At 34.4% G+C, this 24,527-nt stretch overlaps 2 protein-coding genes across 7 annotated transcripts in view; one reads left to right on the forward strand and one right to left on the reverse strand.

Annotated features, from left to right (window-relative positions):
• The window catches only part of PLEKHG7 (pleckstrin homology and RhoGEF domain containing G7), a 30,398-nt gene extending 26,421 nt beyond the window's left edge, over positions 1–3,977 (forward strand). For 4 of the 5 annotated variants that reach the window (XM_087934578.1, XM_087934579.1, XM_026698773.2 and 1 more), the window contains 3 exons: positions 567–717; positions 2,354–2,451; positions 3,739–3,977. In XM_087934578.1, the coding sequence (XP_087790704.1) occupies positions 567–717; positions 2,354–2,451; positions 3,739–3,843 (354 nt within the window). In that variant the 3' untranslated portion in view covers positions 3,844–3,977. The remainder of the gene's footprint in view (positions 1–566; positions 718–2,353; positions 2,452–3,738) is intronic. The other variant, XM_087934580.1, reaches the window with a different exon arrangement.
• A 2,408-nt stretch (positions 3,978–6,385) lies between these two features.
• Positions 6,386–24,527, reverse strand: part of EEA1 (early endosome antigen 1) — a 52,925-nt gene continuing 34,783 nt past the window's right edge. For both annotated transcript variants that reach the window (XM_026698741.2, XM_087934577.1), the window contains 11 exons: positions 22,711–23,041; positions 22,166–22,267; positions 20,780–20,974; positions 19,984–20,166; positions 17,460–17,645; positions 16,557–16,688; positions 15,374–15,559; positions 14,335–14,573; positions 13,143–13,263; positions 12,753–12,851; positions 6,386–10,402 (listed from right to left, as the gene is read on the reverse strand). In XM_026698741.2, coding sequence (XP_026554526.2) covers positions 10,280–10,402; positions 12,753–12,851; positions 13,143–13,263; positions 14,335–14,573; positions 15,374–15,559; positions 16,557–16,688; positions 17,460–17,645; positions 19,984–20,166; positions 20,780–20,974; positions 22,166–22,267; positions 22,711–23,041 — 1,897 coding nt within the window. In that variant the 3' untranslated portion in view covers positions 6,386–10,279. The remainder of the gene's footprint in view (positions 10,403–12,752; positions 12,852–13,142; positions 13,264–14,334; positions 14,574–15,373; positions 15,560–16,556; positions 16,689–17,459; positions 17,646–19,983; positions 20,167–20,779; positions 20,975–22,165; positions 22,268–22,710; positions 23,042–24,527) is intronic.

Below are 24,527 nucleotides of genomic sequence, written 5' to 3' on the forward strand. Positions count from 1 at the left end.
AGACTTCCTGTCTCAGGAACTTCTCTGGACTTTTTTTTCCCCTCCTTTGCTGATATTTCGCTTGTGTGGAGTGACCATGGCACTGAAAAAAGTGACTTATGACCACTTTTCACACTTACGACTGTTACAGCATCCCCACAGTAATGAGAGGCCAGGCGAGCAGATGCGTGCCTCGATGTGAGTTCCAATACATCACGTGACATGAGTTTGACACCCCTGAAGTAGAGGATTTAAGATGAGTTTGCTAGCTCTTCCTAAAGTTTTATTTCAATGGCAACTATGGACAGGGATATCAAAATTGGCAAGGACATAATTACAAAGCCCCTTGATCTTTTGGAGTATGTGCACCAAAAAATGCTAGGCCTTGCATCACAACACTGTATCTGCCACCTTGCCATTTCTGACACTAGCCCTACTCCCACCCCTGTACTACTGTTTATTCCTATTTATTTATCTCAGAGGATCCTTTTTCCTATGTCTTGCAATTTAGCTACTTACCTTAATTTGAATCTTTCCTGCTTTCCCTACAATCATGGATTGCAAATATGTTTTTCATTTCATTTCAGAAATTTGACCTGAGTTTAACACCTGCTTGTTCTTTCTTCAGTCTGGAATTGCAATCTTTGCTTGAAGAAGGTGGTAACTGCATAGTACTTGGCCAGCCTATTCCGTTAGATAGAATGATGGTAAAAAATATTGATTCATTCCATATCACAGGTATGTGATATTATAACTGCTTTGCCAAATATTTTAAAAATTGTACATGTCATATATACAATAGTTTCTTGAGGGCCTGGTCATCTATGTCAGCCCTTTTTAAAATATTTAGAAAATTTAGATAATGAACAGGGATATGAAGCTTTTCAAAAATGCCTAGTTTCGTTGCAAAGCCTCTAAACAATCATTGCATGTATGCAACAACTTTTAAGTAATGAATAGAAATCATACAATGCTGAACTACAGAGTTGTGTACTGTATTATGGATTTGATTTTTAAAGTGTGCTGGGGAAGAAGCCAAAGTGATGAGACAAACCCATAATTTAGCATTGACATTGGTATTCGTTGTTAAATCTAAGCCATTTCATATGAAAATGAACTTTTTGCAAAATAAATCTTATGTTACCTACTTTCAAATAAATCCAATATATCTGAGTTCTTCACTTTCTATGTCCCCAACATATATTTGTATGAAGCTATTATTCACAACTGATAGAGGTTTGATACCCCTATATACAGTGCATTGACTGTAATATGATTATTATATCTCAACATTTGATTAATTAAATACTATTATAGGGATTTCAGTGATACTTACATCATAAGAAATCATATATGTCTAAAACCAGCTTCAACTCTTAAAACTGTAACCTAGTTCTGCCTGGTGTATAGAGACAGATATTTAGGATCAAATATATGACCAGCAGAGAAAAAATGAGGTACTATTATGCCCTTTCCTTAGAATAGCAATAAGTATGAAGATAATTAAAATGGAAATGGAAAAGCTAGCTTTCACATGCAAATTTAGACTTAATACAATCTATTCTATTAATACAATCTATTACATTTGGAGCAGTAACTCAGACAGCTTTGAGATTACATGTCACCACTTATAGAATAACCCTTTTCTTAATATTGATGAAAATGCTAGCTCATATTGATGAAATTACTATCCTCTTCATAGTAATTGAAAGGGATTCCTTTGATGATGAAACAAGAGTATTAGTAGCAGAAGCGACATTACATGGGCTAGAACCAGTTAGGGGGAAATGGGATGTCCAAAGTATGTGTGATATTGTACTTTAATTTCCTTTGTGCTTAGTACTCAACACTGATTTTCATGGATATTTTTGGAAACTTTGTTGTTGCTGCTTTTGTTTTCTTAACACTTAGGACTACTTTTTAGACCGTGTTTACACCGAAACCTGAGCTATCTTTTTTTAGGAATTTACATGATAGGAATAAGAGAGGCGAAACAAAAAATGAGGGAAACCAACATTAGAGAGTACAAATACCCATTGTCTTTGATGACATCAATTTTTATGTGTATATATATATTGCATCCTGGCGTCCTCATCTCTTTCCCCCAATAACAGACTTTTTCTTTTAAGAAAAAGAAATCATTTAAGAGAACTCAATGGATTTAATAACAAAAATTCCAAAAGCGGTCCATGAAATTAATCCAAAAGTCACTCTCACCTATTTCTATATTAAAATAAGTTAGCTGGACATTCTGTTGAAGTTATTCACCAAATAACAGCATCAGTTACATATTCTTGTTATAAATTGAAAGGCAGTTATTCATTGTTTATAGCGATCTGGAATGAAGCTATATAATGTTCCTATATTTCCTTAGCTCTGGGACTACGAAATGCTTTTCTAATACAGCATGAGAATAGATATCAACAGTGCATAGGAGCCTATTTACTTCAAGCACAAACAGAGGTATCCAAGGTAGGCATTTTACTTTGGAAATGTTTTTTGAAAGCATAAAATGGATCCATGCTTATTGGCCTCTTTGATGGATGAGGTGATACTTCTTGCCTTGAAACAGTGCTGGTACTTCTCTCCTTAAGAGATGGACCATAATTGCATCCAACCGTTTTCAATAATTATCATCCAGTCTCCTTTTTTTTTCTGGAAAAGGTTGTTGAGAAAATAGTTGGGTCTGTAGCTGATGGGAACTTTTAAGGAAATACATTATGTAGACCTATTGTAGTCAGGTTTGAGCCATGATTTAGTATTGAGACAGCTTGGGTTGTCCTTGTAGATAACATGCAAAGAAAAGATGGTTAGTGCATCCATGTGCTTCTTGAACTTTCAATGATTTTTGATAATGCTGACCATGATATTCTTCTTCATGCTTCCCTGGGCTACCGTATTCTTCTTCATGCTTCCCTGGGCTATGGATGGTGACATCATTTCTCCTCCTTTTTCTAGAGCCAGCTCCAATCAGTATTGTTTAGGAGGGGTGGGGGAAGTGATCACTCTTTTTCTTTTGTAAGGTGCCAATGTTTTACTGTCCCTTCTTTTTCAAATTCCACATGAAACTGCTAAGTTTAGTACCATCACTACATGGATAATGTATAATTATCTCTCTTGACCCTGGGCTGGCCAAGTTAAGGTTCTGTCCCAATTGAGTCTGTGCCAGTTTGGATGGAGGGGGATTCACTCCTATAAAGACCAATTTGCTCTGAGTACTTGGGCCAGTCAGATCTTAAGTTATTCATCTTTGACTTTGCATGGGATTGTACATTAAGATCTCAATGAGCATGTTGCTACTGTGACCAGAAAGTCCTTTGCACAGCTTCACCTGGCACACCAATTATGATGCCCTAGATCAAGAAGACTGTCAGACAATCATATGCTCAACATTTCATGACTTCAGTATTGTACATTGTACGTGAGGTTGCCCTCAAAGATCACTCAGAAGCTTCAACTGAGCCAGAGAAGAATGGCATGGACAGTGATGACATTGCCTCAGTGTGCCATGTTAACACCTCTGCTTTATAAATTGCACTTGTTGCCTGTTGCTATTCCTATAAACTCATAATTATTTGAGGGACTACCTATCTCCTACAGCATTTGCTCAGCCAATTCAATCTCTCTCTCTCTCTCTCTCTCTCTCTCTCTCTCTCTGTTTTTATTTGTGAGCTACCCAGAGTCATTGGGAGTTAGGTGGCATACAAACTCAATAAATTAATTGTAAAAAATAATTTAAACTGTTTGCATTTTTCTCAGAAAACATGGATATCCCAGATGGAAACAACAATCACCAACTATATAAGAAGAAATAATCTTTCAAAAACATTTTTCAATACACTTGCTGAATCCTCTGAAATTTAACTGTAACTTGTAATATTTCTACTTTTTAATGTTTTTGAATATTTAAAAAATGTTGAAATGTTTCTGAAACCTTTCTGAAATGGGAGTATTCTTCAGTTAGAGCAGAGTTCAGAGGATAACTCATATGAACATATGCAAACATCAATGTTACTATGACCTTTAGTTCACCTGCATTTACTAATAAACATAAATGGGGGGAAAATCGGAATATTAAGTTCCATTAAACTAACATTCACACTTAATTTTTCATCAAACTAACCATAATAGCATTATACCACTTGTCAAAAAGAGCAAAAGCATCCCTAAGTGCATAATATGATCTGCCTAAAAATTACAGTGACAATAAAAAAAACCTGAAGATAATAGTGATGAAGACAAAGTAGAGATGAACTAGTGAGAAAGAAAATATTTATACACAAGGCTAATGTGACTACAAAAACTAAAAAAATCATTGGAATTCATATGGTGTAGATTAATTTAATTGTATTTGTCAATTGTTATAAACTAGACAAAGAAAAATTGGTACCCAGCAGAGATGTCCTGGTAGAACTTTCATCTAGCTGGAAAAACTTGATTCTACTTTTTGAGATTTGTAAATTTAGAGAAAAATTAAATGATCTAAAACAGTGTCAAGTAAAACTCAATTTAATAGCAGAACTATGACCTAAAACCTTCATATAGCTCCAGAAGCCTGGATTCTTCCTTTCTGCACTAGAGATACTTAGGCATAAAGGAGATAGAGCACTTTTTTAAGAGGTTCAATTTTTTTTAATAGAGCTATTAGCAGATGGATTCATAAGATTTTGAAATGTGTGTATCTTGTTTATCATCAGACATTGGAAGAACAGCTCATTTGCTAGGATTCATTTGCAACACCGATGATTGTAAAAGAGAAGTGTGCTGTTATAATGAATTAACAGGGCTTTATGATTGCAAGGTTTTTCTGAAACAACCATGCTAATAGAAAATGGAACAGAAATGCCACAGAATATGAATTATGTGTTAGTAACAAATTTATTAGCATGAGTAAAAAGAATCTGACAGATATTTGACAACCAAGTTAACTGGAATTTCTCAAGTTGAAAATTACTTCAAAGCCACAGATAGAAATAACCTGATATATAATGGCAGTTAATGACTTTTGTTTTATAAATTAAAATGTTTTTATTGAAGAGTTCATCAGATATTATTTATGAGTGAGTGATCTACTAGGCAGCACTTAAGTAACTTTGGCTCATTTTGAGAAGCTAAGCAAGATCCAACCAATCTGTTCTTTTGGATGGAAAACCATTGGGAAATACCAACGTTTAGGGGAGACTAAAATCTAAGGGACTGGTTTGAACAAAACTCAATAGCACTTTTCATGTGGCTATTGATAAAAATAGGATCACCAATGTCTGATGACAGATATGGCACATAAAAAAGGGGAGAAAAGGGGGGCGGGGGAGAGAAAGTCTTGGATGAAGACAATGGGAAATCACTTTTGTATTCAAAATTATTTACAATCCTTGAGGCCATACAAATACAGTATGTCCAAAAAGTTGTTAAGATGAATATGACTCTTTTTAAGGTTGATTGGTAATCCAGCACACATACTATTACTTAAACATGCAAGATCCATTATAAATCATCTATTATGTCTTTTTACTTTTTAAAAATATGATGCATCACTCATTGTGTCCATTCATCCCGCTTAGCAAATAATAAAGGACGCTATGGGATGCTAGTCAAAAAATTAATTGAAATGTTTTGGTGAAAGTGGTACTAAAAATTCATTCATATAACTTGGGCAATAAGACTCTGAACTAATTAACTTCCCTTATTGGCTCTCTAGTTCATAAAACACATCCATTTGGGATATTGGTTCTACAGACTTTTATAGCACTACTAGACAACACATAACCTTGTGGATCATTGTTTCAGAGGTATTTCCTTACTGAAACAAAAGACCAAGGGAAAAAACAGCAGATGAGAAAGTGACTTCCAATTTCCTGACAGCTTGAATACAGCCGACTGCTCTTTGGCAGCTGATGATGGGACTGGTCTACATGATCTGCAGATGTTCTGCTGATGATCTGCTGATGTTCTGAAACTCCATGCAGTACTGAAGTGACCATAAATTTGCCAAATTTCAATCCCAGAGAAGTCAGGGATCCCAAGCTTTGAATGCATTCTGTAAATCATCTGAACTGCAAGATGATAAATAAATAAGTTATCTCAAATAAGTCTGAGGTACCTTAGTTCAAAAATTGTTGCCCTATAATGCATTGTTGCATCTAATTAAAGACTACAAGACACAATAGTTTTAATAATATACAGATTTAAATTTTTATACAAACTATTAAATCCAAAGAACTCAGTGAAAATGATCATCACTTAAAACAGCAATTTTATAATACGGAATAAAGCAGGAAATTCAATCTTGCCACAACCAAAATATGAAATAGTTGAAGCATTCCACTAATATTTGGAGATGAATAGGTTTGACATATACAGCAGATAGCTTGTCATACCAGCACCAAAACAGTCATTGCAAACAGTCTATTAGAAATTTCTAATTTTATTTTCAGCCCAATAATAGAATACAAAAGTAATATTTCCATAAGTATCCACCCATGGGTTTCATACAGAATTAGTGATTGTGTGGTGTCATTTTTCTCACTACTCAGCTTCCATTACTTTCCAAATGCAGAGTTTAGAAATTACAGTGTATACTGAACTAAACTCTTTAACATTATAAGGCACGACTACATGACTACAAGTCATAAACACATCACTCAGACTTAAGAGAATCCACCTGATAAAAATTGCCATGCAAGACTATCTAAAGATAATATGAACGTAAGGATCCACTTGAAAAAGAAGTGCAATCTTATGTAGATAAAGCGACCTTAATACATCTGTAAATTTAAGCACAGAAATTCTTCAAGTCTAATTTATACAATATACAGACCCCACCCCAATAAACATTATGCACAATATTCACATCTGCAACCATAATAAACCAATAGTTAAAAAGAGGCCAATCAGACAATACAATTTGTGGCACACTTCCATTATAGCATAATAATTGCAGTTGTCAATTTCTTGTCATGAGGACTGGAAATCGAGACTAACTTAATGACATGTAAATATTAACAGCAGCCAATGTGACACATACAGCTGATATAGATCGAACATAATTAGGAACAGTTGTATAATTTATTTTTTCTCCAACACCTACAGGTTTGTAGAATTAAAGGAACCTAAAGTATAGATTTATAATAACTGTAAGTCACATAAGCACACATACTGAAATACTACATTTTTGGTGAATCAAAATGTTTTAAAATTTGGCAGTAATCACAAATCAAACCTAACATCATAGTGAGGGAACCATTTAAAAATGGGCTCAAGTGGAGTTTTTTATCAAGAGGTAGTTAAAATGAAATCTTACATAGTGGCATTCTTAGACTGGGCTTTTTGTGTGTGTTTTTAAAATAATTTTATTACAAAAGTGATAAATCCTATACAAGCAGCATTTTGGATAGATTTCTATTACAAAATGTTTCTTTATTAACCTGATGAAACAATATTTTTTTCTTTCTCTTTGGTGCAAAGAGTTTGGATTTAACCACATAGTACAATGTAGGTAGCATGAAAGCTATTCAGATATGCCACAGTAATCAACAACATATACTGTATTTGAAATTTATAAATTCAGAACGCCAATTACAAACTTTATTCATATGAGTTTTAAAGAGATCACAGGAGAAAAACAAATCTCTGCTGAATGGCGTTGCCTACCACACAAACTATTTTTCTCATGACTTTTTTTCTGTGTGCCTGCTATCAAAGGATTACATACTGAGGCGAGCAGTTAATGTTAAATTTGGTCAGATTTATTTATTTTTTAACTTCTAAATGGAACGTAAAATAAACCACTTCTAAGTTTTAAAGAAACAATAAAATACTAACATTTCTATTCGCAAGTAGGGAACTTCCTTTTCTGTTTATTGCTGTGACCTGGAAATAGACCACCTAAATAAATGTTAATGTAATTTAATAAGAAAACAAATGTTTATATAGGAATAATGAAAGCCACTGAGAACATGAAATGTGCAAAATTGCCAAGTCCACTTTTTCTATTCTTAAAATCAAGTAGTGCTGCTAAAGAACATGCAAACTTCTTTAGTATACACTATGTATACTAAACTATGTATCCTCTGGAATACATAAAAATTATGAATATAATATTCCTAAACACCATATGAAATTACCAGGGAATTGAATGAGCACTTAATTAAGAACGTACATTTTTGTAGACCAATTACTGCATCACTTCTTGCAAACATTTGTTCCTTCTCTTGCATATAGTGTTGGTTACACTAAAAAGTGCATAGTGCAAGTGACAATGCTATACCTTGCTCTTCCTGAGTTTTCAATGTTTAAACTATCAGATAAAACCTCATTTCCTTTCTCTGGACAAGCTGAACTTTTATCCATATGTGTGTAAATGTATGTAAAACATCTAGGGACTGGAACAAAAGCAAATTCCCACTTAAATGAGGGGCAAATAGTTTGCTTGTTTTTAATATCCTTTTAAAAATACCTAGAAAAAAATGCAAGTAAGAGATACAACCTTGGAAAAGAATTCCTCTTTATCTTATATATATAGGAAACCATTTCCAAAATGACACTTGCTACGACACATACAAGCATCATCTTTAAAAAATATTACTTCTCCCGGTGAATCAGTTTCTTTATCTGCTAATTTATGAGATGAAGAGTTCCTTATATAACTTCCTTATATCAACTAAGATAAATCAGAAGATAGCCCCAATAAATTTCAGTTCCTACCATGAATACTTCGTATTTTTTCTTTTTCCAAATTAGAGTAAAATAATAATGAATAAAACCACTGGATAGCATCTGAATTGTATTTCTATTGTAGAATCTATGAATAGCTAACGTGGAAGATTTGACTTCTGTACGTTATATTCATATTTGAACATTTTTACCTTATGCCGATTCATAATCTTTAAGACTCTTAATCTATTGATACAAAATTGTATAGTTCACAACTAATTTTTCTCCAGGATTTCAGACAAGAAAAAATGGTATGTAAACCCTAGTACTGGTACCTGTGAATTTATTATTTGGAGATACAAGTAGTAGACATAGAATCTTCTACGTGAAAAGCCCTCTCTTTCAATATATCTTTATTAAATTATTTGTGTTACTTTTTTTCTTACTTCCATATTCATTTCTATGTCTACAGCTACACTCATCTCCCATGCAAACAGATTACAAATCCAAAGAAAAGTTAATTTTAAATATTACCTCATATTTTACTAAACTAGATTTTATCAGCACATTATTTTATATCACCACAGTGTGCATAGTAGTGTATCTACATCCCAATTTCAACTGAAACAAACTTTGTTATCCACCTATTAGTTTTAAAAAAAGTAATTTTAATTAACTTTCAGATGAATAAAATATGACATTACTTTTTAATAACCTCCATGATTAGAGAGAAAACAGGAGAAACTACAAGAGAATTTAAGTTTCTCTTCGATCTTCAGCAGTTCTGAGTTTCTTTCCAAATTTGAAGGACAAAGATTTATAATTAAAATGGGGAACATTTGCCTTGAATGTTCCTCTGCAATTCCTTTAATTGGAGTTGTAAAATAATTAATAATTATCATAACTAAGTATCTTTCAGTACCAGAATTTGCTATGCTTGGATCTTCCAGGCAATATTTCTTATGAGTAAGACAGAGAGAACAGTGCAAACATATTTAAATAGTACAAAAAATATAAGAAGCATAGGAATTTGCATATCAAAGGTGATGTAGCCCAACTATTTTCAACAGAATGCAGCATATTGTTAGAGAAGAAATATCAGATCTACACTATAGTATTGGGATTGCTTTTCATTTTCTGTGACATATTAGTTTCCACTAACTAGACATAATCATAAAAAGGAACTCACAGTAAAAAAAAATTAAGAAAGAAGAGGAAAAAACAATAAACACGAAAAGCTGTTTGTTTGAGGCTATTAATACCTTATACATTTCTGAACAATCATTAAGTTATACTATATGCAGCAATAATTGAAACACAAAATCCCTGCAAAACTGTTTAAAGGGGTTGTTTTTGAACCAACAAAGGAGGATAAAAAAAATACACTGTAACTCCTCTATTTTAATTTTATTTACAAGTCATTGGAGACTTATAAACTTGACACAGAAGCTCTCTGACTAAAACCAAATAAGTCACAGATAATTTCAACTTCACAAGAAGTACAATTGTTTGACTTTAGCAGTTAAACACTATACTATAATTTTGCCAATTGTTACAATCAGTGCCCACCCAAAATAGTAGTCTGAGTATTGTACGAAGTGCATAACAGAAATTTTACTCTAGCATAATATGTAAGAGTTGTGAGTAATTATCCTTGTAGATCATTGAAACAAGTATCACAGACACGAACAGGTTTCTTAGAAGAAGGAGTTAAGGCATTCTTTGAGGAACACTCAGCACAGAAAATATTTCCACACTGTCTGCAGTGGTGCTGAAAAAAAGAAAAGAAAAGAAAAGTTATGAACACATGGCATATATAAACTCAAACTCTATGTAGCTTGGTGTTATGTTACTCCATTACTTAACTGTTTAGACTTGGCTCACACATCACTGCTAAAATATGAGCTAGTGTATATTATTTATTAAATTTATATGCCACCCATCGCATGAATCATGCTTTGTTAAGCCTCAATGACTATATTCAAAAAACGCATTAGGCCAAAATTAGTTAAATCACATCACATTAAGGCCTGAATGCCTGCTTTTCAAATCAGGACTAAACATCAAGCATAAAACCATGCATGGATATTTTTGATGCAACAATTAGCTTTGGTTTAGGATAAATACTGTAATTTTCACACTATAAGATGCACTCCCCCCCCCCAAAAAAAAAACAGTGGGTGGAAATGTCTGTGCATCTTATAGAGCGAATGTTGTTGAAGCCCCGCCCACCTGCCAGCAACCAACCCTCCACCTCTGCCTCCCAGCAATCTGCCTCCTTGCAGCAAACAGCAAACAGCCTGGTCATCTTCAGCACAGCCTGATTTAGCACTAGCAGCTGATTGGCAGTTGGAGCTGCGTCTTGGAATACCACCAATCAGCTGTTCCAAGCTGCAGGGATCGCCGCTGCCCATCGCCGCCAATCACTGCTGTGCGCCCCATTTTCAGCCTCCATGTGCCCCATTTTTGGCTTCCATGCATCCCATTTTGAACCTCTGTACACCCCATTTTTAGCCTCCGTGCATCCCATTTTCAGCCAAAAATGGATGTGTGGAGGCTGAAAATAGGGCACATGGAGACCGAAAATGGGGCATGCAGAGGAGGCAGTAGTCATTGGCAGCAATGGGTGGAGGCGATCCTCACAGCCTGGAACAGCTGCTCGGTGGTATTCTGGGAGGGTGATCCGACCACCAATCAGCTGCTCGTGCTAAATCAGGCTGTGCAAGATGACCAGGCTGTTTGCTGTTTTCTGCAAGGAGGCAAATTGCTGGGAGGCAGAGGCAGATTTTTATTTCTTGTTTTCCTCCCCCAAAACTAGGAGCTTCTTATGGTCTGGAGCATCTTATAGTGCAAAAAATATGGTAATAATTGAATATAGTTAGCAAGGAAAGTCAAGGTTAGCATGCAAGTCTAAACTTGCTAACCATGGTTTAATACTGCACAACCCAATCTACAATATTTTAAGACTAGTGGAACAGCTTAAATAACCAAGTATGTACACTATTTTTAGAAGTACATGTCTCCTCACTCAGAGACCATATTCCACTCCAATGACTTGGTCATTAAACAAAAAGGTTGCTAAGGGAACATGTGAGAGAGCAAAAGAGCTGCTATGAAGATCACTTATTGCTACTGTGTCATTCAGATTCATCCTCTGCCTTTTTTTTAACCCCTTCACAAGGTGAAGAGATTGCTTAAACAAACTATCTCTTCCTAACCTGCTTTTTTCAGCAGTGCAGCAATTCCCTAAAAGTAAGTGCAAGTGACAATTCTGTAATCTTAATGAGTGGATTAGAACCCTCCCACCACTACTGCTTGAAACTGACCAGATCTTAAATCAGTTTTATACCAAGGGTTTTGCTATCAGGCATACAAAATTTGATCATAAATGCACACATTGCTGAGAAAATGATTTTTATTACCATTTATTACCATTATATTTGAGAATGATCACTAACCTAATCAGTCACAAAAAGAGAAGTGGCTGTATTGCATGGGATAAATTTAAAACATAACAGTCGTATATCCCGGGTTTTCTACTAAAATGTATTTCTTCTTTAGGATGAAACTGGACTGCATAAGTTATCTATATACACAATATTGTTGTATATTTCAGTGAACAGATATAGTTCAAAAACAACCAAGTAACAGACCTATATTTAAAGTTTAACCAGACAGTAATAAGAAATATTTTATCTTTCCTATGTAGCACTGGAAGTAGCAAAAGTTTCTGAAAAAAATCTTATTCTAATTTTGTTAGGATACATATGAAATATGTTTAAAATGTTTGTATTTTCATAAAATGTTCCTATTTCCAAGATCACAATCATCAATTTCCAGTTATGTTACATGCAGTGGATATTAACAAGAGAGAAATATCACTATCCAGGCTAAGCAGGTGCTATCATCAAGTTTAAATGAAAGCAAGTGAAAACTTGGCATTGTTAGCAAACCTCTCACATCACTGTGTCCAAAAGAAAATATGTATAGTATTTTGAATAAATCTGTCCCATACCATCCACGAAAAAGGATTTGAGATTATTTTTTAATTTAACTTTATTGACACATATCATTTCACTTTATGAAAATAACCTTCATGATCTATCCCCATACATACATACCCTTCTGATTGTTACAGAAAAACTTTTTCCACAAGCCATGCAATTCTGAACTTCATTGTCTTCAGCCCATTTCCTATTTAATGCTTGTGTATGTTTGATCTATGCAAAATTTAAGAAAAGATATCGTGTAAATATTAAATCAAAACTTCAAATTATATGAAAACTATATAATCAAAATTTCCCCCTGCCAGTGCATATGCTCAAAGTATTCTATATCCAAGGCCAATTATTGTTAGACCAGTAGAAGCCAACTCAACCAGATCATGATATCTTGTTCGGGAATGTTGCTTACTTACTTATCTATGTTGCTTACTTACTTATCTATGCAATTTGAACAATAATAAAAACATTAAGTTGCCAATTATTATCTTTCAGCATAAAATGAAATACCTGCAGTGACTGGTTCTCTCTCCCCAGCTCCTGCATGGCTGCAGTTGTATCATCCAATTTTCTTCGTGCATCCATGACTTTGCTTTGAAGCTTTTCAATTTCTCCTTCGCTTTTAAGGCACCTGTGAAGAGATGTAAATGTGAATAATCTTTTAAACACTGAAGGAGGCGAAAGCATATTCATAAATTGGCAATAAGATCATCCTGACAATTATATCATGAATAAATAAATAGCATTAAGCTGTTCTAAGAACACTGTCCCATTTGTTAATTGTAATTATACAAAAATGGTTGACTGTAGCAAAAAATGCAGAAATTTCCGCAGAGATGAAATATTTCAACACAGTCTCAGGTATCTATCATCTAATCTCTTTATGATGAAACAAATGCAGAGGTGGAATGCAGTAAACAAAAAAAATCATTTGATATCCTTTCTATTAATAAGAAATAGCAACAGCACTTATACATATACCACTCCATAGTGCTTTACAGCACTCTCTGAGCGATTTAAAAATGTCAGCATGTTGCCCACAACCTCTGGGTCCTCATTTTACTGACCTCAAAAAGATGGAAGACTATATCAACCTTGAACCCATCAGGATAGAACTCCTGGCTTTGGGCAGAGTTAGCCTGCAGTACTGCACTCTAACTTCTGCGCCATGACTTTTATCAGTCTAAATATTTTGCAAGTTGAAGTAATACTATAGTATATTAGCAGCCTGTCAATTTAAACCATCAATTTCTCTATTATCAATCTTGATATTCATAATATCCTTTTATTACCACTATTCTATGGAAAACTGTTTCAACTTGGCCCTACCAACCAAAGCAGAAAAATAATGCACATTTTGATTAACAAGAGACCATTAAAATTTTCAGAGTATGTTAGCATTTTGCTATTCAAAGTCAAGCAGAATTTTGTAACAAATATAATTACACCAACAGATAAAAGTCATCACATGCAATATAGAAAGTTTAGAATTTCACACAATCATCAAGCTCACCCTGGGATTATGAATTTTAGTTATTATTTAGCTGTTACTGCTTTGCTTAATAGGAATCCAGTTTTTTTTAAAAAAAGAGAAGTAGAAAAAAACTCCCAAATTACACAAAGTTCAACTTATAATAAAGAATGGAAAGAATATCTTTCCTAATTTAATGTAAACCCCTTTAAAACGTATTTAGCAACTTACCTTTCCAGCAACACTCTCCTCTCATCCTGATTGTTCTGGACAGTGGCTTCCAGAACTGCAATTTCTCCACGCAGATCATCTATTTGTTTTTCTAGTTCACTAGCCCTTCTTTGGCTGCTTTGCCACTCTTTCTTCACTGTCCCTAGATTTTCATTCAGTGCTGTGATCTGCATATTGAGCTTACACTCAGATTCTTCGTGACTTTTACACTGCTCATCTTTTTTCTTGATCAAAGCTTGCTAAAACAAGAGAAACATTTCAATATAACAATCCTCTTTCCAACACCTCAAATGCCTGCTCAGGTATCATTCTAGAAAGAAAGTAACATTTTTAAAGAAAAGCCTAAAAATGCATGTTCTTTTCTGTGGAGAAAAATGGATTAGTAGGGAAAACACTGGCTTGGAACCTCAGTTGCCAAACAGAAGAGATTTCGTCCAACAAAGATATTTAGTAGCTGAAGATAAAAAAATTGATTTGATTGCTTTTCCTCTAACTAACTAACTTGTAGCTAACATTACCCACAATGTTTCAGAGAGTTTTCAAACTGGGGAGCAGGGCTTTTTTAAAGGCCAATACACTATGGAAAAAATAATTAATCAAGGAAATTACAGGAGAATCTTAGTTTTTTCTTAGAATTCATTATTGCTTCAATTCGTGCACAATTAATCAGTATCGCAATGAAATGAACTTTGTAGCAGAAATAGTGTTTTAAACCAAGTGCTCCCTAGAAAATCCTACCCAAATTTATTTTTGAATCCACAACACATCAAGGATTTCATGCACTTAAATCAAAGTATCTATAAAGTACTGATTGTACATATTTTGATTAAAATGAATGTGAATAAAACAGAATAGTGTATTCCATAAGCAATTTTGCCTTTTACTCATTGCCTGTAATATAAAGTTTTTTTTAAAAACGGAATATTGGAATCTCCCCATTTATAATAAAATTAAGTATTATGACTCTGCAAATCATTCCACAAATTACTTGACTCATTATGGAAATACACCTCTGGATTTGTTTCTAAAACATACTGACCAGTTTTGCTTCTATCTCAACACATTTCTTCTTCAATTCCCCTTCTTTCTTCTTCCACTGATCTTTCATGACTTCCTGGTTTTTCTTCTCTTGCTCCATAGCTGTACTAAAATTATCAACCTTTTCCTGTAATTCTAGTTTCTGTTTAATCAACAGCTGTTTGGCATCTTTTTGATTTGAGATCTCCTATTAAAATAAAGCAAAAGTAATTCAATTAAGCTAATATATGAGTGAGTTATATTATGTTAATGAAGAATACTTGAAAATATAAGGCCTTTGCAAATGTTCTTCTTTGCACTTCTCTGCAGCTATTCCTAGATTATGAGGTCCTGCTTGAAGTTATTCATCTCTCCGTTGGATATTGCAATGCACTCTATACTCTATGCTGCCTTTGAAGATCAATTAGAAAATCAATTGAAAGCTAAAGCTGTGCCGAAAGATCAGCATTAGATTATAAGTTACAATGGCTTCTTATAGTCTTTCAAGAGGCTGGTTATCACACACACACACACACACACACACACACACACACACACACACACACGCCCTAGATAGCACAGGACTGAGTTACTGGCAGAAATGCATTTTTCAAGGGTGGCCATGCCACTGGTTTTCTCCATGAAACAATGTCACCTTTTGAAATCAGGCAGTGTGCCTTTTCTGTTGTGGTGCCTACCTTCTGAAATGATCTATTCCCTTTTTCCCATGGCATACAGTTGGCTTGGCCCTTGAAAGAGGGAGTGAAAACGCTAAAAAAAACACTTAGGTTTTGTGGTCCATATGATTAGAGCTCCAGTTTGGAAGAGTGTAATGAACATAATTCCCAATTGCCAGTTAATTGTTAATATTTACTTTTAGTTGGTGTTGCTTATTTTGTTTTTGTTATCTTTTTACTGGTTTGTTATGCTACTCTTAGTCAAATGGTTTTGAGTAGGGCAGCCTATAAATAAACAAATGAAAAGCAACTAAGAAATTTGTAAACTTAGGCAGGAAAGAATTCATCAGAGCTGAAAAAATACTTAGCAAAACAGAAGGTTAAAAAAATTCACCTCAAAGCCAAGATCAGACCTCAGTGCATTTCAACTGCCTTATAGCACAATTCTGGAACAATGTTAATTCACATTTTCCAAAGTCTTATACAATATAATCCTGATAAACTTGAGATGTTTTTGACTTTACATACCTTCTCAAACTCTTGTTTGCAGATTCTAATTTCATCCCTTAGTTTCACATTTTCTTCTTCCTGTTTGCAATTTATGTTATAGAGTTCTGAGGTTTTTGATTTTTCATTAAACAAATCTTTTTCTTTTAAATCCTTCAGAAAAAGTAAACAAATATATTTAAAATATACCTTTCTTGATAGATATGCATATTTACTCAAAAAGGTGTTAATACTTTCAATGACCATCATTCTTTCAAATAAAGTCCATGGATAACTGAATGTATATTTTTCACTAATCCCAATGTTATCTCTTCGTTTATTTTTTTAAACGAGACTCTATACTTACTCTTCCGAGAGGTAAACATTATTATTTCATATAGTATTGATAAACTTAGTTATTTATGTTGTATAATTTATTGAATTAAATTTCAAAGATACTATGTTACTATTTGAATTAAATCTCTTGACTCAAAGAAAGGTAATTATGCAATTGATACAACTGGTGGCTGGAAACGCTTGCTGAATTAATGCTAAGTATTACCTTCGTAGTATATCTGTATGACTTTTATACTTATCATTTGTTCCATTATTTTCTCTTATTGGTATCATCTTTATGATTATTATTACTTTGTTGTTTTATATGTACATTAAGAGTTTATGCACCAGAGACAAATTCCTTGTGAATTTAATCACACTTGGCCAATAAAGTATTCTATTCTTAATAGCCAAGAAAATCATCTTTCAAGGTACAATTAATACGAGTACTCTATATTACATGAATATCAGTTAGTATTGTAACATGACCACTCTTTCCAACTTTAACAAGCAAAGGAAAGATAATTTTTCTATTTATACTGTAAAAATAGATACATGTACTATCCTGTTCATACAATATATAGTTCAAAGGATTAAAAAATACATTACCTTATCTTTCTGTATTTCCTGTAACAACTTCTCTTGTTCTTTCAGTTGCTGTTCTTTTTTGGACACATCCTGTTCCAGTGTAGATCTTATAGTCTTAAGTTCTTTGATCAATTGGTTATGATTACTAATTTGATTTCTATTAGAAATCAATTCTTCTTGAGCCAAAGCTAGCTTCTCTTCTGTAACCTAAATTGAAAGCAAAGAATCACTCCTAACACTCCAGAGCTCTTCATGAGTTACAATTGACAATGTTCTTTTGGGTGAAAACTGAATAAATCATCTATATCAGGGGTGTCAAACTCAAGGCCCATGGGACAGATGTGGCCCACGGGGTGTTTAGATCTGGCCCACAGGGCCCCCTGGAAACAGCAAAGGGATGGCGTGCAGTGACTCTGCTAGTGAAAATGGGGCTTGGGAGGGCCACGCACAACCCTCTCAGGCTCCATTTTCAGCCGTGACAGCCTCCTGCAGCCTTCTGCCAGAGAAAACGGGACCCAGGTCCCGTTTTCAGGGTCCATTTTCGCTGGCAGAGGGCTAGCAAAACAAAACAAAAGGAGAAATGTTTCCCCTTTTGCATTTGAGCATCCAAGAGGGGTAGGAAAAGAGAAAGGGAAAGAGGAAAGAAAAAGAAAAAAAAGGAAGAGAGCAAGGAAGGATAGGAGGAAGAAGGAAGGAGAAGGGAGAGAGGGTATTATGAGGGAGGGAGGGTCTAAGGGAAGTCCTGCCTTAGCACATGGCCACCACAGGTGCCCCCCGATATGAATGATGTTGAACTGGCCACGCCCACCATGGCCACGTCTACCTCGGGGTCCCCAAGGTCAAATATAGCCCTGATGTGGCCCTCAATCAAATCAAGTTTGACATCCCTGATCTATATGAATTATAGTAAATGTTTGCTAGCAAAATATCACAAGAATATCTCACTTCAGCTACAAAAATGATCTACAAAAATACAACTACAAGTAATAGGGAAAAAATGCTGTATTAATAGTGTTTTTTTTTTAATTCAATCACTTTAGACTTTTGACAACCCTCCCTGCAGTCACAGGTTCCTAGGCCATCTGCCATCAGTAAAATACAATGAAATTCTTGAAAATGGAGCTAGTTTGGAGTAGTGATTAAGGCCTAAAACCCAGGAGATTGTTAAGATCTAGTCCCACCTTAGACATAAAAAACCGTCAGGGGGCCACTCACTCTTTCTCAATCCAATTCTTTATCATTCCGATCAGTGAAATTGAATTATGGGTTATGCAATAAATTATTCTTGTATTAATCCACCATGTACAGCAAACAGCAAATATAGTTTCTCAGCATACTTCTCTTCTATACTAGGCATTTCCAACCCAGGGCCCATGAGCCGCATACAGCTAGCAATGCAGCCTCACAAAATCATAAATGTTTAACATTATGATGTGATTTATATTCATTAAATATATATTTTATATGCAGCCCATGACAATTCCTCTTCACTCAATGAAGCCCGGGTAAGCGATAAGACAGTGATGGGAAAACTGATGCAGGATGAGAGTTTATAACTGAGATAAGGTAAAATATGTCAAGAGCTGTAAGGACCAAAAGACATTGCCCCAACAATTTAATTTCTACCAGATAATTATTTTACATAACAAACAATAATTTAATAAAGGTTTTAAATTACATTTAACTACTAATCCAGACACTTTATACATGCTATATGGAAGAAAGAAGCTACAAACGAATGATACCCTATTGCTACTTGCTAAACTTTTTAATTAGTTCCTTTAATGATTAAATGTATATTGTCTTGTACTAGAAATTCCAAGCTTTCTTCGATAATTTTTTTAACTACATTACAGCTTTACTAGGAAAGTAATGGAAAAGCATGTATCAAATTGTTATTTGCACCTATCTTCCAGCAGATGGTGTCATTACTGCCATACTGTTGATCTTACAATTCTAAGTTTGTTATTTTTTACATTACTCCTTCTATTCAATGGATACTTCATCACAATATAATCTTGGCTGTGGGTGGTATACATCTTGCTATGTCAATGTCTTGGATCAATTAATGCCTCATAAACTATCACTAGCACTCATTTAAAAAAAAACACTTTATATAGTAATTCCAATCCTCCAAGATATATTTCATCTTAATCGTTTATTTTAAAGTTATATTACCCATGTACTGCTTTTTCTAGGTAAGCATGACTATAAGTAGTCATGGCGAGTTGGCCATAACAGTGAGTTGGCCATAGTAAGTTAACTGAGATGAGCCATTTCGAAGCTAAAATATCTTAATGAGGACTGAACATTTTGATTACAGAAAAAAAAATAGAAAACTGGGACAACGGAAAATAAAATAGCCTACATGGAGCTACAGCTGACTAGGAAAAAATGAAGTACAGGGATTTAGGACAAGTTACAAGGATTCTTCTTTAAAATTTGTTGTTTCAACTATTTACTTGAGCCCTAACTAAAATTGTCTTTTAACTTACATAATGCATACACTGAGGGAAACGTGCAGACTCAAAACATATTCATATACCTTAAGGTCTTGCCGGATAGCCAAGTTTTCAGATTCTTTACCATAAATATCTAGTTGAAGTTTTTCCATGTTTTCTTGAGCTTTTTTATGGGATTTCTGCAGGTCTGTTATTTTTTCCTTCTTTACAGCAAGGATTTGTTCTGATAATGTTATTTGCTGCTGCAATTTATTTTCCAGTTCTGCCTAATACATACACGCACAAGATATATTTCTTATACACAGGAAGGTAATTGAGAAAACAGATAATAAGGACATATATAAAGACAGTTGCACATAAAAGTGTGGGAAGTCCTGACCAAATTGTATCATCTAATGAATCTTTAGGTGAACAAAAGCAGACACAAACTTTACATGCTAGAAAGCTAAACATGGCTTTTGTCTAATTTGACTGCAAATTAGAATGAACATTTACTATTTACATTCAAATACCAAAGAGAAAAGTCAAAATCTATTTTGTTATAATTCCAGTGTAAAATAATAGTAAAAAGTAGGTGTAAAGAATGCTAAAGTTTCTATAATTTACTAGTATTTCATTTAAATTCATATTTGTCACTGAGCACGAATTATTTTTCAAGTATAACACAGTAAAAATGTAAACAGACCTCCCACAGGCTATCTTGCTCTGAAGAATTATTCCATATGCCTATGATACATGGAGGGAGAAATGCCTCCACAGATCATGCTGTTGATATGATGCCACAGCATCAGCCAAATATTATTTGTTATTATGAAGCAACAAAATATCTTGCATCAGACATAGTATATAGCGTATAATATAATGTTACCGAGAATGTACCTTTTCTAATAGGGCTGTTTTTAATTCAGCTTGTTGTGTCTCATTTTGTTTTTTCTTCTGGTCGAAAGATTCCTTCAGTTCTTTTACCTTCAATTGGAGCTGTTGTTCATTTTTTTCTTTTTCTTTGAGAACACCCTGAAGCTGCAGGACTTGTACACGTGCCAAATCAAGCTCTGTTGCTAGCTGTTTGGATATCTAAATATTGAAATGTAGTATTACTTCAATACCATTGCTATTGTGGCAATTATTATGTTTTGATAGAAAATTTCCTTTTTTTTCCTCACGTTACTACTTCATTTTTCTTAATACTAAGTACATATTTTTCAAAAATCCAATTATAATGAAACTCCAGATCTCTATATCTAAAAGGGAAATACCACTCACGCATCATCACAAAATCTCCAGAACCGTAAAGCCTAAAACTTGAAATTTGGCACTTATGTTCCTCTTGGCTTTTAGGTGCTCATTAAGAAAGGATTTTTCAAATTGACCACCAGAGCATTAGTATTTCATATATTATTATTAACACGCTCTGATGCTAAGGAGTTCTACTCCCCCTCCCCACCAAAAAAGAAATCTGTTCCAACTACAAAACACAAGCAGAAGAGAGGAGTTTCAGTTTCAGTTTTACTTTCACAGCAGCAAGCATCTTTAGTACAGAACAGTTGAGCTAAGCCATGCCCAGGCTTCTTGCTGTTTCCTTCTTGCTCACACAGCAAATACTATTTCATTTTCCAAACAGGACCCTAGTCAGATGAATACCAATGGATGCTGGTAGGCAGAGGCAGAATTTTTTTTCCCTCATTTTCCTCCCCAAAAGCTAAGCCCGCCCACATAATTTTATAGAAAAAGCATGGGTATCGAGCTAGTATTTCATATACACATAACAAATAATTTAATCCCACAGCAATAATTCATAATTCATTTGAGAAAAATCTGTATATATAGTTCTTCTTTCCACAGAGGTTTGAGTTTAGCAATGCTGCAGGTAGTCCTGGACTTACAACAGTTCATTTCATGACTGTTTGCAGTGATTCATGAAAAATATTAAAATCATTTTTCACACTTCACGTGATCAAAATTCAAATGCATGGCAACTGGCTCAAAGTTAGGAGGGTTACAGTGTCCCAGGGTCACCTTTTGTGACCTTCTGACAAGCAAAGTCAATGAGGAAGCCAGATTCACTTAATAACAGTGTTACTAACTTAATGACTGCAATGATTCACATAACAACTGTGGCCACAAAGGTTGTAAAATGGAGCAAAACTTACTTAACAAATGTCTCGCTTAGCAACAGAAATTTTGGGTCAATTGTGGTCATAAGTTGAGGACTACCTGTATCTGAATTCCATAGGAGTCATGCTTATGGTTAACAATTAACATTACCCCATCTTGTTTTTCCAGTAAGTTTTTCAGTTCATTCTGTTCTTTAGCTATAGATTCCGACTGTAACTGAAGTTGATGTCTAGCTTCTTGACAAGATTTTTCCTGTATAAAAAACAATATTTAATAAGAATTTTCTGTTAAATTACTAAAATACATTACAAATACTATTAATAAACTCTAACATCCTTTCAAATTAGTTTCAAAAACTCACACCCCAGTTGAAACCACATGTAATAAATACAAGTTGTAATAACTGTGATTTGGCAAGCAAAACCTATGAGAGAGTGGAGCAAAAGTTGTTAGGTAAAGAACATGATGTTTTAGCGAGCAATAGTAACATTTTCTTTTCCAAATAGGCTATGAATTTAGGTCCCAAGATACATGTATACTGTAGTAAGCAAAATGGTCAATTAAATATTTGTCCAGTACTTTCCATAGTCAATGCCATCACTAAGATAGTGCTCTGAATTTTTACTGGTAGCCTGCAAACTGCATATGTATATTGGTTACATAGAAAATAATTTTATTTAAAAGTCAGGACTCACCATTTCTGCTACAGCTGTGTTTCCTCTCTGTTTCTCTTTCTCCAATGCATTCTTTGCTTCTTCCAAAGATTTGTTGCTATTTGAGAGTTTACCTTTGAGGATCTCGAGTTCTTTTAATAGAGTATCTTTTTCCAGCTTCATTTTCTCCAAATCATCTGTTAATGTTTGCAACTTTCCATCTAATTCCCTGTGATACTTCAATTTATCTTGATTTAATTTCTCAATTTCTAACTTCAGTTTTTCATTTTCTTCTTCCTGCTTTAATCTTTGTTGGCTTACTTCTTCTAATGTATCATTTTTTTTCTGCAAGTCTAATTTGGTTCTAGATAGCCTATATAAATACAACATATAAAAATGAAATTATTTCAATTTCAAAATTACATGATTGAGCATTAACTTTTATATAAAACTTTTCAAATATTCAATGAACTTCCTACACTTTGCTCAGTAAAATTAATGCCACTATTTCAGTATTGTTACTGAATATTGAATATTATTACTGGAGCTACCCAGAGTCACCCTGTAGGGGAGATGAGCAGCATAAAAATGTAGTAAAATAAAAAAATAATTATATACTAACAAAGCAAAAATCATTTTTATTTATTTAAAATATGTATATAGCCAAATATGTATAATACCATGCAAATTTAAACAAAATGTATAATTCAAAATAACGTTTGTTAATTTCAACTCCAAGGCAATAGAGTACAAAAGAAAAAAAAGATGCTAGAAAATTAGAAACTGACAACTTTTAAAATGTGGATACAGCCAGGGGTGGGATTCAAATTTCTTAATAAACGGTTCTGTGGTTGTGGCCTAATTTGTGGGTGTGGCTTGGTGGTCATGTGACTGGCTGGGCATGGCTTGTATGTAAATATTAGAAATATTTATGTAAATATTGAATTTTTTATTTAAAAAGAGCAACTTTTACCCAAAAGCAGGCAAAGCAGGCAGGCAGATTGAGTTGCTCACGGAATCACAGATTCATTCAGAGATCTATCTTTCTGCAATTGGCTACATGAGTCTGTCTCATAAAATTTGCTAGCAAGCAAACTCATAAAATAAAGTCACAATACATCATGTATGTAAATATTGATTTTTTTACTAAAAAAGAGCAACTTTTACCCAAAATCAGGCAAGCAGACTGAATTGCTCACGGAATCACAGATTCACTTAGAGATCTGTGTTTCTGCCATCTGCTACCTGAGTCTGCACTGAATAATAGACGCTTCTGGCTCAGCTCTGCTTTTAGATTAGCTAGAAATCAAGAAATCCAACGATTTCCTGCTTTCTAGCTAATCTAAATCTACCAGCACAGCAGAACAGCTGATGGTCAGGGGAAAAGAAAAAGAAAAATAGCAACTTAGCAGGCAAGTTTGATGGCACGCGTGCTAGGTAAGGAGTGGGCAGGGTGGGGCCAGCCAGTGGTGCGATTTGCCAGTTCTCCGGCAGGTAGAATCCCACCTTTGGTGAGAGTGCATTTTGCATGCATGTGTAGACCATTTCCTAAAAACCTCAGCTGTGGAGCCCGGACAGCTGACAAGCGCTACACAACAGTATGCAGCGTTTGAAAATCCTCTTCTTTCCTGCTTTTTCAACCTCAGCTGTGCCGTGCAAAGCAGTTGAGGTTGAAAAAAAAGAAAATAAAGGATAGCTAAGAGCCTGGGCGGGTGGGTAGGCCAAACAGAGCAGCAGACACCGAACTGGTTATGTGTCTGCTGTTCTTCAGAGCTACCGGTTCTATAGAACCAGGCTGAACTGGTAGCATCCCATCCTTGGATACAGCTAAAAGTGGCACATTCAAATAATTTAACATA

This window comes from Pseudonaja textilis, chromosome 5 (genome assembly GCF_049901715.1).
Source record: "Pseudonaja textilis isolate UNSWEBS1 chromosome 5, rPseTex1.2, whole genome shotgun sequence".
NCBI classification, from domain to species: Eukaryota; Metazoa; Chordata; class Lepidosauria; order Squamata; family Elapidae; genus Pseudonaja; species Pseudonaja textilis.